This window comes from Eschrichtius robustus, chromosome 8 (assembly GCF_028021215.1).
Source record: "Eschrichtius robustus isolate mEscRob2 chromosome 8, mEscRob2.pri, whole genome shotgun sequence".
In the NCBI taxonomy this organism is placed as follows: domain Eukaryota; kingdom Metazoa; phylum Chordata; class Mammalia; order Artiodactyla; family Eschrichtiidae; genus Eschrichtius; species Eschrichtius robustus.
Window position 1 is genome coordinate 114,090,097 of NC_090831.1, and position 17,768 is coordinate 114,107,864.

General features: G+C 41.2%; 1 protein-coding gene across 2 annotated transcripts in view; it reads right to left on the reverse strand.

Annotated features, from left to right (window-relative positions):
• The window catches only part of DGKI (diacylglycerol kinase iota), a 447,792-nt gene that overhangs the window by 17,723 nt on the left and 412,301 nt on the right, over positions 1-17,768 (reverse strand). For both annotated transcript variants that reach the window (XM_068550116.1, XM_068550115.1), the window contains 2 exons: positions 5,787-5,824; positions 2,103-2,223 (listed from right to left, as the gene is read on the reverse strand). In XM_068550116.1, coding sequence (XP_068406217.1) covers positions 2,103-2,223; positions 5,787-5,824 — 159 coding nt within the window. The remainder of the gene's footprint in view (positions 1-2,102; positions 2,224-5,786; positions 5,825-17,768) is intronic.

Sequence of the window (17,768 nt, forward strand, 5' to 3'; positions counted from 1 at the left end):
TAGCAACCATCAGTTGTCTTGGTCCTTCTGACCCCATACTCGCCGTGCTATTCAGTCCCTTACCCCTCTCCGTCGGGACCTGGAAGACCCCCTGCGGTGGCTGGACCATCGCAATGCACTGTCTATGGGGCTGGGTTCTAATATTTGGTTCTGCGTGTCACAAGCTTTTGGAAGAGTCACTATAAGGCAGAGAAAACACCTATGATGTGTGTTGTTGGGGGCGGGGGGTGGGAGAGGCAAGCAGAATTGACGCCACCGATGCTTTTCGCAAGTCTTGCCCAAAGAGGAATGCTTTAATTGCTGGGGGCAGAATGGTCAGGGGAGTAGGAGGCAGACTACGCACACCCCAGACACAGCACCGGAAATATATCTAGGCTTTCCCGGGCAGACAGGCTTGGGATTATCCAACCTAGCCTACCAGGGGGAAAGAAAGCCTCTAATGACGACCATCCTACTTTAACTCCCTTTCCTCTTCCTAAACCACTCTTTCCGACATAATTCAGGCCCAGGGTTCAAGCAAACTCTCCATGGTGAGAAGGTACTGAAGACAAAGCAAGGTGAGTCTAATGTGACTGACAGTCTAATACTTACCTTACAAGGTCCTTGTAAAGATTAAATGATAGGATGTGCTCAGTATAAGCACATGGCATATAACCTGTGCTTGAGAAATGGTAGCTATGTTATCTATTTGTGGCTTTACAATAGGACTTAAGGCATCTACATACAACTGCTTTAAATTTAATGCTGCATAGGCTTATATATTTTTTTAGCCTGCAATTGCTTGATAACAGTGACTGTATTTTGTTTTCGTGTGTGTGCTGGTCTATAACAGGTAGTTCCTGTGATGTACTCCACAAATATTTGATGGATGAATGAATGAATGAATGGAATAAGACATGTTTGAATTGCATAAAAAGAGGAATATAAAGGAATGTGAATCAGACATAGAAAACAAACTTAACGGTTACCAAAGGGGGAAGGGCAGGGGAGGGATCAATTGGGAGTTTGGGATGAACAGATACACACTACTGTACATAAAATAGATAAACAATAAGGACCTGCTGTATAGCACAAGGAACTATACTCAATATCTTATAATAACCTATAACAGAAAAGAATCTGAAAAAGACTAGATATGTTTATATGTATAAATGAATCACTTTGCTGTACACCTGAAACTAACACATTGTAAATCAACTATACTTCAATTTAAAAAAAGGGAATGTGAATGTGTACTAATATGCTTACTATTTACAACCTAAATATGATACAATGAGGGTAGGCCACAGGCTCAGTGCTAGGGCTCGCAGAAAATCTTCCAGGATCTCTGTGTACCTGTATCTGGCAGAGCTAGAGACCCCTCAAAAACAGCCAAGCCAGGGAGATGTTTCCCCCTTCTTTCCTATTTTTCAGTCCTAGAAACACTATAAATGTGGGAAGCTGAAAGTATGGTCAACATTTGATATTCCTCTCATGTGTTTGTGCCTCTAAAGGACTATCAGAGGTACATGCTAAAGTACATGATGTAACACCAAATTACAAACCCAGTTAGGACAACCGTCCAGGAGGTGAACATGGCCGGCCACAGAGGACACGAGAGTACCAGATGTTTTCAAAGAGAATAAAGTGTGACTTGAGTTGAAAAGATGAATGAGACTCAAACAGAAAAAAAAAAAAAAGGGGGGGGGGGACTAGAAAGATGGAAAAAAAATATGCTCATTACTCCTCAGAATGATCAGCTATAAATATGGATTAGGTACCTGGTCCCAAATAGTTAGCTTCCCAAAACATAAAAGCTCTTCCCAAAACAGTAAAGCATGCTATGCCAAGGCCACATTTGGTTTGTCTTCTAGTTTTTAATTAATCAGCCCCCAAATACCCTGCAAAGGCCTTGATATGAAAATTATTTCTGTTAATGGCTTGGTTAAGATGACCTACATGTGTAAGGGATCTGGAATCCCAGCTCCCTCAAATAAGCAAGGAGAGTCAGCTAAAGCTGGAGAATATTTCCACCATTCTGAGGACAGCCTGGATGAAAGTCAACTCAGAAAACTCAGTCTATTTCATAGATAAATGATTCTTGGTTCGCTGTGCCTACTCACCGTGGTCAAGGATATATTTCACAATCTCCCCGTTGCCGGTTTTAGCTGCGTAGTGAAGGAGTGAACAGTGGTCTGGTCCCTGAATTAGCAGGCTGCCTCCATTTTTATAGCTTTCTATTAGCTGAAAAAGAGACATAGGAAAAGCAGCTCAGGCACAGTCCAGAACAAGGGAAACAGCTAACCGGTGATAAAATAAAACTAATGTAACAAACCACAAATGTCTCCATCCTCAGAGGACACAGAGAAAAGTCAAAGAGATGAAGTAACCATTCCTGGGTTGTGTTATCACTCAACTAGATGGCCAGTGTCTCAGCTAACTCCAGAGAGGGTATGTGGGTACTGAACAGCCTAAGGAAATGGAAACATGCTAAATTACTTGTTCCTTTTCTGTTTTTTGTCTTTAACTTTTCTGGGCACTGGTCTCTGTCTCAAGGGAGTAAAGGGTGGAGAGGAGAATAAAAGATTCCCCATGTTGGCTCAGCATTCTCTAGAGTGAAAGAACAATTAGGTCGATAGGCAGGAATAGCTTGATGTCTGGTAGCTAAGCTCCTTCCCCGTCCTTCAGTTTTTTCTCCAATCTCTAATGAGCCTAGCTACCGAGTACAGAAGCTGCTTCCCATTTTCCAGCATGCGCTCACAACGCATATGCACACGGCAGACACACGCACACCCATGTATGTCTCCTTCCTTCATCCAGATCTGCAGCCCAGCCTGCATGCCTTCTGTTAACTGCCCAACATACACCCAACAAGGCTTAGATGATCCATGGGATAAGAACCAGAAGGGTTCAGAGAACGTAGCAGTAGAAACCGAGAAGACTTCAAACGTGAGAACAGCCCGGAAAAATCAGATATCGCAGCCTGGGAATTAGGTGGCTAAATGAGGACACAGTCTAAGTTTGTGAGATACCGAACATTATAGAAAGTGTAACTGGATCTCCGTTCTCTAAACTGCAGTATATCAGAACAAGAAGAGCCTTTCTGGAGCTTCTAAAAGGTAGTTTTAGGATAAATAAGAATCAAATAACTCTGCAGGATATAAGCAAAAGGAATGTGTCTTCCACCAAGAAGTTAGATGGCACAGCATTATAAAAAAATCAAACAACTCACAGGGTTAAAGAGAGTACACTCACAGTTCACGCGTTCACTCAAATAAAATCATAGAACCGCCATGTGCCAGATGCCAATGAAACAAAGATGAATACAACTCGGCCACTGGCCTCCAAGACCTTGCCGTCCGTGGGGGAGACAGATGTGTAAAGAATTGCACAGAGACGGAGAAGAACATGAGGAGGGTAGCACAGGGCACTAGTAGGGGATGGAAAAAAGTCAGGAAAGACTTCCTGGGAAATTGATCAAAAAGGAGTCGTTGAATGGAAGTAAGGAATATACGGGGTTTTCATGCCTAAACTGTGAAGCAAAGGAACAGGAAGAAGTAGCTAATTGTCTTCCACAAAAATCTAAGAGAATCCTGTTCTGTTCAACTGTCTTGTCTCACAAGGACACTTCCATTCTTTGTGGGCAGATCCACAGAGGATTTGGGCTCAACAGAATAGCAGAGACCCAGTCCATCAGCTGCCCTGCTTCTGCCTTTCTGTGGTGCTTATAGACACTGTGAATGTTAAGTTAGTCCACGGGCATTTTATGCAGCCCAGTGTATAGGAGCTACTCATGACAACCTTCACACTGGGATGATCCCGGGTGTTCTGTTCTCGGCTCACTGGTGCACTGCCACCCCCCGCTCCCCACCCAACCTCTCTCTCTCTCTCTCTCTCTCTGTCTATCGCTCTCCATCCCTTACATGCACACACACACACCACACACAGTTTAATATTTAATATTTATTGTACTTTCTACATGGGATAGAAAAATGAAAGAAGATAGAGGAGAAAAAAGAAAAGGGGTAAAAAGTACTTGGGAAGGAAAAGAAAAAAAAAGAAAAGAATGAAAGAGAAAAACCCTAAGCCTTTAAATTTACCTCTCAGTAAATAAGGTGTTATTAAGTCATTTCTTAGTCATTTAGGAAATAATTACAACAGAGAATGAAATAAGACAACCAGCTGAATATACTGATTTCCCATCTCTCAAATAATTCTCTACTAAGTACCAAAAAAAAGTGTGGTAATACACCCAGGGACCTGGAAAATCTGTTGCCTGGACTAAAAGTATATACAAAATAAAATGAAAAGGTTTCAAATGTACAACAGTTTGCAAAATTTTCTGGTTTAGAAGCTCTGCAAGGGCAGGAATCAGGTCTTAACTCACGCCTCTCTTTCCCACAGAATCCACTATACGGCCCTGCAGGGAGTATAGGATAGTATTGGTTTAATCCACTGCTGGGAAATGGCACTGAACGCATAGGCACCCACACTGCTTAGAGAGCACTTTCCTCTTGTGGGTCACAATTCCTAGTAACACTATGATCTGGACAGTGGCACAGGCACCATTCCCAGGACTATGTGTCTAAAGACGGCAGTTTATCAAGATGCTGGCAACCTTCTCACCATTTGTCTTCTGCTAGTAACCTGTTAAAAATGTAGCACAGAGATTTTGCAGTTTATTCAACAGATGTGCTTCAGAAGAACTTGTATACAAGGGCAGTGCTTCTCAGCTTTCTTTTAAGGCTTCTGGTTTCTCAATATGCAATGGCGCCATACTCCACGAGTAAGGCAGAGTCTCTGCCCAGGGGCAGTTGTCGGTATTACAGAACAGATCAATGCCAGTGTGGGTTATACAGGGATATATGGGCAGTCTAAGTCCTGATGCCTGAAAATAACTTGGGGCCAAATACAGGTTTTAGGGTATTCATAGATTATATTATATTTTATAACAAATATTTGCCTCCCCACTATGTTTAGCTACTAAAGAAACACAAATTAGCACTATATTAATAAAACAGCTATCTTTTTAGAGTCCCTTCTATGTAATAGAAACAGTCTTAAGAGCTTTACATGAATTTTACATTCAATCCTCACAATAAAGCAAAGAGAGGGGCAATGTGATTCCATTTTACAGATGAAGAAACTGAGGCACAGAGAGAATTAGGCAATAACACAAAGTCACATATACAGTGAATGGCAGAGCCAAGATCTGAACCCACGCAGTCTGACTTCGGTATTCGCATTCACTCTAGAGGCAAGCAGTGACCACCTCCTTCCCTCTAAATTCGCCAGAAAACATGAGCACAAATCAAAATATTCGAGGCGGATCAGAGTATCTTCTTCTGATTCACTGTGATCCCCAAAGTTCAAAACTGTAATAATGTCGTAAGATGTAGGCTCTTGCCTAGAGAATGTATTTCTGGGCATTGTCCAGGTTATTCCTACAGATGCATTCATTTAAAGACCTATCTAAAAAGAAATCTTTAAACTTCAAATTTCAAAGAGGAGGAATTCCGAGCACCGTGAGCACTGCCTCCTGGGGACATGCGTCGGTTGTATCTAGTCAAGGCAAATAGCACAATGCCTTTGCACAGACCCTTTGCTATTAGGAGATGTAGCGATGCTGTGAAGACCCCTCTCATCCTCTCTTCTCAGTCCTCAAAAAGAGCATCCTTCCTCCTTCTAACCAGCTAGTACCAGGGGGATGAGAAACGATATACGGGATCATGAAAATTTGGTGAGAAATGATGTTGATTTAAAGTTCTTAAAGAATCACCAAAAGTTCTGGTAGGAAGATATCTTACCTTCATAAGATCACCAGCTATTACTGCCTGCAAAATTGCTGTGGAAGACAAAAGAGAGATGTCCCATTAGTAGAAGACCCTCTCATTAAAATATTATAAAGGGCTGGATCCTTATTTTGGAGACACAGTCTACATTTGGGGCAGGAACCAGGGGAGGAGAAGCATGCCAGAGGGTGAATCTGGGAACAGACTAAGGCCTTCCCTTTATCCCTTCCCTACCTGGGCACTCATCTCATACATCATTCTAGAGCCTACCTGAGCCCCCTCCAGCCCAGGTACAGTAAAGAGAACATGAAATTTAGAGTCACACATTTTGGATTCAAATCTTAGCCCTGACCCTTACAGGCTGTGGAATACTGGGCGAGTTATTTAACCCCTCTGAGCCTCAGTTTCCACATCTGTAAAACCGCAAGTCTCAATTGTATAGGATCCTTGAGAGGATTAATTCAATCATCTAAATGTTCTTAACTCATCCACTGATGCAAAGGAGGTGCCTAATCATGATTGTTTCTGGTCCCTTCTTTCTAGTTCCCTCTACTTTGTCCTTTTGGGGTTCAAAAATCACTAGTAATTTTGTTTGTTTTATAATTATAAATAAGTACCTACTGCTATGGAAAGAAGGACAGGAGACAGTAAAGAAGAAACATATTTTGATTATGTTCAGAAGAAAATAATCATATATTTAGCATAAAATTCATTGGTGATTCTTATAGAAAGAACTCTAGAAGTCCTAGGTAACCTAAACTAATTGTAAGACTATGTAGCCGAGGGGAAAAAAATATAAGTACCTGTGCCTGTCATGTGGGGTGTAGAAGAGGAATGAGAAAATATAACTGATAAAAGGGGGAAAGAATACATGAGTGTCTAATGACAATAATGGTTCCTAAAGGGAACATGCATTATTAGGTCGAAAATTGTCCCTTTAGAAGAATAAATACTTAGATTCTAAAACTGCTCAAAAAAAAGATTATTTTAAGGCTTTAAAGTCACCAAAAAAATTAGAAGATTTAAAATTTATTTTTCAAAGTGTCATTTTACTCTTCTTGTTTCAAAAATGTAGTATCAGGTATCAAAGTACATGGAGCCCTTGACCATCACTGAACAAAGCCCTTGAAGCGTTTATGGTGAGCAGTTATGAGCCCTGGGTGACCAGAGGCAAAGGACCACAGGCATGTTAAACTCGTTCAGTGGCCCAGGGCTGAGTGCCTTCCCTCTGACCAAAGCAGAAGCCTTGAAAACCTGTGGAAATGATGAAGGTTCCTTGAGCATATGGGAGGAAGAAGAATGCAGGAAGAATCGAGAAAAAGGAAGAACAGGAAAGAGAGGGAAGAATGTTTCTTTTCCATAACAAGCTGTAAGCAATCTGCTTTTTTCACCTCCCTTTGGCTCCCAGCACAATGCTCTTTGTACACTATCAATGCACACCAATCAGTTGTTGAACTGATTGAAAAGAGAGCAAGGAGAAAAGGAGTGAGAAGGCAATGGAGATAAAAATAACAGAAAGGGAATTAATACAATGTTATGCGCCCAAAGAACCCAAGAGACGTGTCTCACTCCTCCTAGTATAGATGGGACCCTGGGGTTCAGGGTGCAGTGACTCTCGGGGCACAGAGCCAGCGGTGGCCCCATCAGCACCATAATGCGGGTCCCTGTGACCAGTCCCAGCCTCTGCCCAGTGCCCTCTGGGAGGTCGCCCTGTAGAAGCTCTACGAGGCTCTGTGAGGCTTACGGAACATGGAAGAAAATAGTCTAAAGGTTATCAAGCTTACAGTGTTGTGGAAAAGGCACTGGATTGGAGTCTAATTCCAATCTCTATAATTTACTAGATATGTAAATTTAAGAAGTCATTCAAACTTTTTGAACCAATTTTCTTATGTAAAATAAGGTTAACAGCTGCCCTGCTTACCTCTCTGTAGTAAAGATGAAACCAAAAAAGTGCTTTCTAAATAGGATAAGTTATATTGACAGAAGGGGTAGAGTACTTTTGTGACTATACATAAGTACATGAAAGAGACATACAAGCACTTCAGAAGGATCCTAACAATGAGGGTAAATGGGTGGTGGAGTCAGGCAGACATCTCTCTGTTCATAGGCCCCGTCAGAAGTGAGGCATGGAGGAGGGAGCCAGGGGGATGGTTGGCGCTTCACCCTGAGGTATCAGCTGTGCCTCAGAGGACGGGGAGGGAGAGGCAGGGGAAAGCATGAGCAGTTGTGGGTCTGGGAGATCGACTCAGTCTGGGCTTTTATACTGTAGGCTGTTCTCTTGACTGAGGTAGAGTATCCATTTAGGAAAGAAATAAGGTTAGGGAAATTGCCTGAGAAGGCAGCTAATGAAGAGCCTTGCAACTTGCATGCAGAAGTTCCTAGCAATGTAGAGCCTGCGTTTTCAAGACCATATTGGAACATTTCTCAAGTTTAAAAGAAATAGGAAAAAGAAAGAATAAAGGGGAGAGAAAAGAAAAGTGAATTCGCTAATTTAAAGCACCAGTGAATAAAATTTGGTGCATATAAGCAATAAATCAGGATGATAACAAAAATTCCCCAGGATAAATACTATTGAAAGAGCCCTGAAAATGAATGAATGAATGAATGAATGAGAGGCTGGAGGAAAACTTATGCTAGCTGCCGAGTTCAAAGGATTGTTGGAGGAGGTGAAATTTAAGGTGACTCTTCCACAATAAGTGGATTTAATTAGCAGAGAAGGTTTGGAAAATCCTTAAAACATGAAGGGAAGATATGAACAAGGACTTGGAAGTTAAGAGTCATGTTGTCTGAGGGGCCCTGGGAAGAGTTCTGCATTATCACATCTGAGGCTGGGTTGTCTTAGGTCATAACTGTGGAGTTCCTAAGGGAATGCTCCAGGGAGCACCTCTATGTCAAGAGAAGGAACCTGGATTTTTAGCCCAAGAGTAATGAGAAGCTTTGGAGGCGTTAAAAGTAAACCGAGGATCGTATAAATGTCCTGACACATGCCAGTTTGATTCCGCCCCTTCCCTCCTGCAAACAGAGTTACGACCTGCTCTCAGCTCAATTGCTCCGGATTACCCCCATTACGGCGGCTTTCCATTGCTCCCTCAGACTCACTCAAAAGCATTTTTATTTATGTCTTTTGGTTTCCTACAGCCTCCCAATTTAAAGTCCCCCTGACCAGATAGAAGAGGATATAAAAGAATCATAACCACAAATAATTTCCAATTGTACTGGAGACAGAAAACATGAATATTTATTTTTAAGTCAAGCAATACACTCAAGGGTAGCTATTATGCAAACATTATTAGGCACAAGGCCCTCTTCTCTCCTGATTAATGTCCTTCCCTCCTGAACACTGTTGTTTAAGATTTGCTCTGCATAAACAGAGCCTGAATCCATTAGTATTCAACTCCAGATAATAACCTTCTGAAAGATCAAGCTTAAAAACAAATAATGAGTTGTTATGATTACAGTATTATTCTTTATTATTTCTTCAGCTCTGAGCCTGCCTTCTTGCCTTTTCCAAAACTCCTTCATACGGAGGCAACAGTGCTCCCAAATTCAAAAGAACAAGGGAAGTCAAATGGCCAATGGGACACAAGGGTTATTGAGTAGGTGGGTACTGAGTTTCCCAGACAATTAAATCACATAAACTTAGACAGTCAGACAGGAAAGTAAGGGGGTAGAGAACTGAAAAGTTTGTCAGTTTTAGAGTTTAGAAGTTGAATCATTAGTTCACAAGAAATGGTTTATTTTTCCTTCAGCACTGTAACTTCCAATCAATTGCTAAACAGTAAACATCCTGAGAGAGAAAGCTGGAACTGAAAAGTCAGGACTACCAGGAAGGAATCACTGTCTTCCTTCTCACAGCCTCTCTCCTAGTCCTGGACTCCCCAGAGCCTGGACATCCTTAGCCATCAGAGCACAGAAGGAAAAAAATGACTCCTATCACCTGGAATCACGATGGGGAGAAAACAGTCCAAGGGCCCACTGGCTGGCTCGCCTGCTTCTGCCATGGCAGGCCCTGTTCAAGGTTGACCATACAAAATATACTCCATCCTCTCAGAGAGCTGATATTTTGGCAAGAAATCCAAATTAGGAAGGAATATATTTTAATTGAGTCTAGAATCATACTGCCTGAGTTTAAGTCTTGTGAGTACCATTAACTAGCTATATAACCTTGGGCAATTGACCAAGCTTCAGCTCTCTCATTAGGAAAATGAAGATAAAATCAGTTCTTTTGAGACTCTGCCTTGCAAGTAAGCTCAAGAAACAGCGACTCTGACCACTGTGGTCTTCTGTGTAGAACACCATGGAATACTGATGTTTTTAACACCATTACACAGAAATGAATCACTTTCTTCTATGAAATGAGAAGTTTAGACTACGGTCAACTGTAGCTCTAGCAAATGGCATATGACTTCCAAAGGGATAGTTTAAGGTTGTGAAGTTTGCTTTGCAGACAAAAATATTTGTAAATAAAAAGTATACAGAACTTGGCAAAGCCACATGTATGTTTGTAAATCTCAATAAATCTACCAAAATAACTACGCTGTATATAAAGAGTCACAAGCCTGAGCATTTATGTCTATTTAAAATTTTTAATCTTTCATGTTCAGTTATTTTTCAGTTTTAAAATTAATATTCTGTTGCTGAATTGTTTGTCACTTGCTAATGATAGCAGTCATCTAAATCTTTTTTTTTAATTGTGGAAGAAAAAATTAAACGTAACAACAAAAACTGTTGAACAAAGAATGGCTTGTGGAGGCCTAGGCGGTAAAAATCAGTTGATTCATTGAGAATCATAAATATACATCTGGCTTTGCCAAGTTCTGCATACTTTTTACTCCTAATTATTTACATCTGCAAAGCAAGAATCACAACACAAAACTAATGCTTCAGAAGCCATATTCCACATTGCAGAGCTCTATTTAGCCTTAGTTAGTCTAACCCTATCATTTCATAGATAAGGAAAATGGGGCTTGAGAAGTAAATTGACTTTTCCAAGGTCACACAGATAGTTAGCAATCCAACTGAGAGACAGAAGGGTGCTTGTCTCTTTTATTTTTATTATTTCTTTTATATTTTCTTTTATTATTTCTGACTCCTAGGTCAGAGTTCCTTCCACCATGCTGTTTCTTCTTTAACTTGGAGCAAGGTGGGCAAAAATTAAAACAACCCCAAACAAAAGGTTCATGAATGCATCACATAGAAAATGAAGTCAATTTATGGCTTTAGGCTGCAACTCTTTTTATGCCAAAGCAGACACTGAATAACAAGCATCCCTACGGCGAATGTCATGTTCACAATTCCCTTGATCTGATCACGACAGGTGTCTTCACACTTTTCCTTTATTACTTATTTCTCAACCACCAGAGAGTCTGCACCGTCAGATGCCCAAGAGCTTACTTCTCTGAGATACATATTTCTGCATAGCTTTTCCTGCATTTTCCTTATCAGCAGCATTCTGTCCAATTTTTCTACTTTGTGAGCAGCAAGCCCTGGTACGTGAGCAACAAACTGTGAAGGCTTAGCTCCCAAAATGGAATTTAATATAATCGTGAACCATAGCAAAGGTAATCTAACACACATTTAATGATAATGGATAACTATCGTGAATTATGCTAATTAGGCAGAAAGGAGGAAGCAGCTCATGAAAATGACTGACAATTGATATTATTTTACATAGTCATACTGAACAAACCCAAGACGAGGTGAAAGAAAGGAGGAATTAGATATCTCTAAAGACCTCTGCATTTTAATCTAGGCCTCAAGGAAGTTTTGACAGTTGATGATAAGATACATGCCAAGTTCTTTGCTAATAATAGCTAGAATACTAAGGGTTCTTAATAATATATTAGAACAAACTCAAGATTATTCTTATAATGACACATAAACCTGTATCAGTTCCCTATTACTGCATAGCAAACCATCCTAACACGCAACGGCTCTAACACGGGAATTATTTATTTTGTTCAAAAGCTGATGTTTGGGCTGGGTTAAGCAGAAATATCTGCTCTATCTGGCATCAGCTCGGGCAGCTTCACTGAAAGCTCCAAGAGCCACTTTTCAGAAGGTCACACACACAACTGGTAACTGGGAGCTCTGACTCCTCTCGCGCGGGCTTCCTCGGGTTGCTTGGGCTTCCTCCTGAAATGCTGACTGTTTCAAAAGCAACCATTCCAAGGGAGCCCAGTGGAAGTCTCCTCGCCTTGGAAATCACACAGCGTCACGTCCGCTCTGCCGCAGGCTTAAGTTCGCCCATATTCAAGGAAAGGAGACACATACCTCATAGCTCGATGAAAAGAACGTCAAAGTCCTGCTGCAAGAAGAATGTGTGTGATGGGAGATGCTGCTGTGGCTGTTTTTGGAAAACACAAGCTGTCACACCCCACACTTGCATCGTGATGTGCGTGGAGTCAGTGGGTTGGCGCTGACTTTCAGTTAGGGTTGGGAACTGACCAAGAACAGTAGCTTCTGTCACCTGTGTGATCTATGGGAGTGTATCTGCACACAGTGTCATCTGTTTTACATCATGAGTATCTCGGCAGATAAATAAGAAAAGGTGGAAGACTACTTATCAGAAGGACCAGCTTTTTGGAGCAGCAAGAGGACGGCAAGTAGAAGACTCTGCAGACAACAAATGCTGGTTGAACTGAATTAGGAATTCTGTATAAGGTGCGCTCTCTTTAATCATCAGATGTGAGAAGAGACTGCCCCTCCTCTTTTTCTTCTCCAGTCAGGCAAACACTCACAGAACTCTAGTCCTGTGTTCCTCACGCTCTGGCGACTGGCGTCTCCTCCACTGCTGAAATACGGAATGGAGGGTTACAGAGCACACCTCTCACACAGTTTGTCATCTTATCATCCCATCGTCATTGGTATTAACCCATCAGTGGCAACTAAGGGCCATTCAATGCTACAGTGGTCTAATACTCAGATACCACCTGTGCCAAATCCCTCTTAGCATGTGCAACCAGAGACGGAAGACATAAATAGGTTTTGTGTCTCTCTAATGACAGAGTTAATCCTCAAATTCAATTAGTCCCTGCTAATTGAATTCATGAATGTATATGGGTTCTTTCCATCTGCTACAGCAATCTTTTTGAAGCTGCTATTAGCATGGAAGAGGTTTCCTGTTTGGAGAAAAAATAAACAGCCCCCATCCAGTGTTCCCTCCTGGCAGAAAACGTGCACCTTGCTGCCAGAGGACCAGGACGTGCTCCCTTCAGAAACAGTCGGTTCCGTTTCTCTTATACAGCACTGGAATGATCTATAAACAGTACAGGAACCAGATGTCTCTCCCAAACATCCCACTTGTTTATCTCTTGTTGTGAAATTGTTCTCCGGTTGTTTTACATGTTTAAGTCCCATCTCTGCAATTAAGCCACAAACACAGGGACTGTGTTTTTAATTTTTTTCCTCTTTGTTTATCCATACTCCACCTTTCAATGAAAACTCTATAGTATAGAAAATATATGAAGTGCTTACTAACTACCTGGTGGATACTTATGGTCTGGTGATTCAGCTGGCTATCATTTCAATATTCTTCAAACTCTGGGTCAAGGAAGACGTTCTAAGGAACAGAAGAAAGTCTACTTTACTGGCCCCTGCTACACCTGGCAGTAAATTTTGGAGCTGAAAATAGTTCCATATCTTTTTAAGGTATATAGTGGTGTTTATTAGAGGCAGTGACACACCACTGTAAGTATCTCAATAAACCAGAAATGGTTATATTATGGGTCAAATGAAAGCCTTATACTAAGCAACAATGCATGTTACTTCCTAGGACATTGGTAGTAAGCCTTGGCTCACTGTTAAAACAAATGTCATAGGTTAATTAATCTGCTTTGGGCATTGGGTTAGAGAAGGCAAGTTCACAAGTTAAGGGGCCAGTTGGGTTCCTACTCTTCCATAGTCACAACATGTTACTTTCCACCAACTGTGAAAATATGTGCTAACACTAGTCACTGGGGGACCAGAGAAGTTCTTGAAAATACCTTCTTGACAGTCTATACAGCTCAAAATTAATGTTTTCTCTAGTGATGACAGATTAATATTATCATTTTTGGATGAAGTGGTTCGACACACTTTTTTATGTAGTACCATCTTCTAAAGGAATAGCCAATTATTCCCATAAAACTAGGAAAATATAAATTCATTTTTAGCATCAATATTATAGAATCCTATCAACTATTTTTGTTCAATAAACATTGAGCTTCCATCCACAGGGAGGTTTTTTCCTATTTGTAAAGAGTTTCAATCTGATTACAACTTACTAACTTCATGAACCCTAAATAATTATAGTACACAATAACACTTTCTCCTTACGAATAAAGTCATACCTACTAAAATGCTTAGTGCACTGTAAACTGCTTTAGCAATGTAAGAGATTAAAACAAAAAAAGTTCCAGTATCCTCCAAAAGTCCTTCATCCCTAGAATGCTGAGAGAATTTAATTTAGATTGACACACTTTGTTTATTTTTGCTTTCCTGGCATTTGGATGATAAAGCGTAGTCCTGAGAGGGTAAGAGAAATGGAAGAACTAAGAGATAAGGTCCTCGTTAGCCTCACAGATGAGAGGACGGTGCCAAGGAGAAGAGGAGCTGCCGGCCTCAGGTCCTAATGACGTTTGCTGAGGATCTTCACGAGAGCATCAGGGATTCGGCATCATCCCTTCCCTCAACGTCAGGCTGGCGTTCCTCCTGTGACGGGTCTCCTTGGACTCATGTGATGTATTTTAGCAGTGTCCTTCAGGACCTCTAAGAGGATGTTAGGTTGAAGAAGTGCGCTCACATTTCATTCAGTGGTAGCTGCAAGCAGATCTGACGGGGCCTGAAAGTGATGGATGGTTATCGGTTTTAACCAAATATCAAGACTGCATGGGAAATGGTGTTTAAGGCCAAGATCCAAGTACAAATGAGTGTGCTCTTGAGCTCAAAAAGATGATAGGTTTATAGGTCATCCAGTCATCGGGATGTCCGTTAAGTACCTTATCATCTCCTAGCAGCACACTGACCACTCTGTCAGGTAAAGACCTTTGGAACTGAGAAGAAGACCAGGTTTAGCCAAAACACTCCTCCCTGGAACGAAATAAAGCCAAGGAGGAGTTGACACTTTCAGAGACATACCAGCAAAATGCACATACAGCAAAAGTGTACCTTTTTCGAAAAAGGTAAAATTTCTAGAGTTTGTCCTTACTTGTAAGTGTGAAGACAGACAAGATCATTTGTATCTGCAATTAAGTTGTAAGAAAAACACTAATTTAGGCTCTTCTCCATATCAACATATGACAGATATTAATTGGAAGCACAGAAAAATTAAGCATTTTACTTCAGAGAAATGAAAAAATAAGTTTTAACTTTCACTTCAATATTATGCTAAGTTGACTAAGCAATATCATACCTTAGAAGCAAGAATTATAAAGCAAATGGTTAGTTCTGAAGCTTGCTCAAAGGATAAGATACAAAGTAGAAAAGGCTTCAGTATATGAGTTGAACTTCAAAGATATTTATTAAAGAGCAGATTTTACTGTCCAGTTGCTAAGACAGAAAAAAATAAAACTAAACCTTCATTCTTCTTAGGGATTCATATACTCTAAAGACAGAAAGGTAAGGGTACCTATAAAGTAACATGTGTACACTTACACAACCACATGTAGCTCTGCTTGCTAAAGAAGTAGGGTGATGTATGGAATGATTTCCTAGGGAATTTGTTAGAAATTGTTTAAAAAGGGAAGATTTGCATTGGCAAAAAGATGGGAGGAGAGTTCTCTATAGAGAAGACCGGCAGCATAGAGCCATGGAGGACAAAGTGATAAGCAGTTTCACTTGATAAAGAAGGAGAGCTGAAATGGGAGCAGGGAGAAATGAGTCAGAGAAGTAAAAAGAGGGTGCTTCCAAGACTCAGAGAGCAATGTGAGGTCAAAGACTTTTTTAAAAAATGTCAGTGAAAATCACTCAGCAACTCCATTTTCCAAATGTAACCTTGGTCATGTCTGTCACTCTTTTCCTCGAAGATTAAAAAGAGCTTAAATCTAGAGAAGAGGAAAAAAAGGAAAGTTCGCTGGGAAATCAATACCAGAAGAAGAACGTCTTTGGATGGGTCATGCTTTCCAAGAACGAGAAGAAGCCCTCAGGGTTAGTTAGGGAAGATACGAGAAACAGAGAGACGCATGATCGGAGAAACAGAGCCAACTGCTGCAGAAACGGTATGGTTTAAACGACTTTTTCACCATCTTGTAAAACACCACTCTAATTTTTTCGCAGTGGCTGAAATAACTGCCTTCACTTCCTAGAGTGAAAAGAGGGGATGGGAATGCCACCAGACTGAGCAAAATTGAGTGGATTCTGGCTGCTTACAAATCCCTTTTTCAATAAGCCGTGGGGCTTTGCTTTGTCAGGAGAGAAGCTGGAAGCTGCATAATTAAATAGTAATGTATTTTGTTACCTTGATAAAGAAAGCTGCCAGTGTGAAAGCTGCCTGCAGCATTTACGTGCTTTGCAAAGTCAGGTTTCCATGTTTTCGAAAGTTGGGTACGTGGTGAGGTGTGAAAATAGCAGTGCTGTTTGTCCTCACAAGCAGAAGTAACTGCCTGGCACTCAGCTGCAGGAATCCATACGCTAGCAGGGTGGAGGTGTCTCCAAAATACCTTTCCAAAATGGCAGATGACATTTTTGGTTTTGCCTCATGTGTTTCATTGTCCAATAGTCTTTCCTCGCTTAGATGCCTCAATCTATTGAACAGAAGGAGCCTTAGATGTCAGCCAGCTCAGCCTGCTCAGTGAAGACACCAAGGCGTGAGAGCACTGCCCTGCCTAAGGTTACCCAACCTGCAAAAGGCAGAGGCGAGGCGATGCCTGGTCCTTCCCACGCCAAGAACAAGGCTCTTGTCTTTGCCTGATGCTACCATCCACGTTCAAGTGACCACTGCCCAGAATGACACAACTCTTTCTCTGTCCATTGGGCTCCCTGAAGGAGATGTTTAGTTCCAGTAAATTTATAAAACAATAGGCTTAAATAAAGTCATAAGTCCATGCAAATAGATCTATCGGGTCTATTTACAGAAAAATATATTCCCATTTTCGTTATTTGACATTGATAGTTTTTCTTGCTCTCTCTCTTGCATTTTTACACTCCTGCTCTGTCCCTTTCTTTTGTTAATATCTGCAAGGAAACTATGTGCTAGGCATAGAGCTAAATGCTTTCCCCATATTATCAAATTTATTCCTCACAGTAAGTCGACTAGATATGCAGTATTATTGTTATCACCCCCATTTGAAGGATGAAGAAACTGAGGCTTACTGAGGTTGACAGTTGCTCAAGGGCACATAGCTACTGTGTAATAGAGCCAGGCTGTCAGCCTAGCATGTGAAAGGCTGACGAGGGAGCCTTTTCTCCTCAGCAGGGGACCACACTGTCCCCCTTATGTGGCTGTACAGACTGTCAGATAGCACTACGGTGTCACTAGGTGATGAAACGAGGTCCTCTCTTCCCAACATTTCCCTGGTCAGCCACGAGGGATGCAGCTTTAGTTGTCTCCATGCCCCATACTTTTCTAGCTCTGATGAGGGCAGGTGCAGAAAATAAAGCTGCAGCACCAGGGAAAGGAAATGCCGTGGTAATGAACTACTCATAGGTATTGTGTGGAGTTACACTGACTGGAAGAAGGGATGTTGCATGAAGCTAAGAAAGTCATACCCTAAAATTCAGAGCATCCAGGAAAAGAGAATTGACACAGAAAGCCGGCAAAATGAGGAAGGAAGCATTTAGTTAACTTCATTATTTTGAAAAAGAGGGGCTGGACTGATGACTATTTTCCCAGCTCTATCCAGGACAGCACAGGCTAAGGAGCTATAATGGGCATCATGGGCAAAAAAGATACACACAGGAAAAATGCTTCCAAGATCCTGGAACGTACAGGTTGAAGTAACACATCCAGGATTAACTTCTAGGAACCACCCTAAAAAAGGAACAACGTATTCTAATATTTTGCAACTGGTACTCGTGACA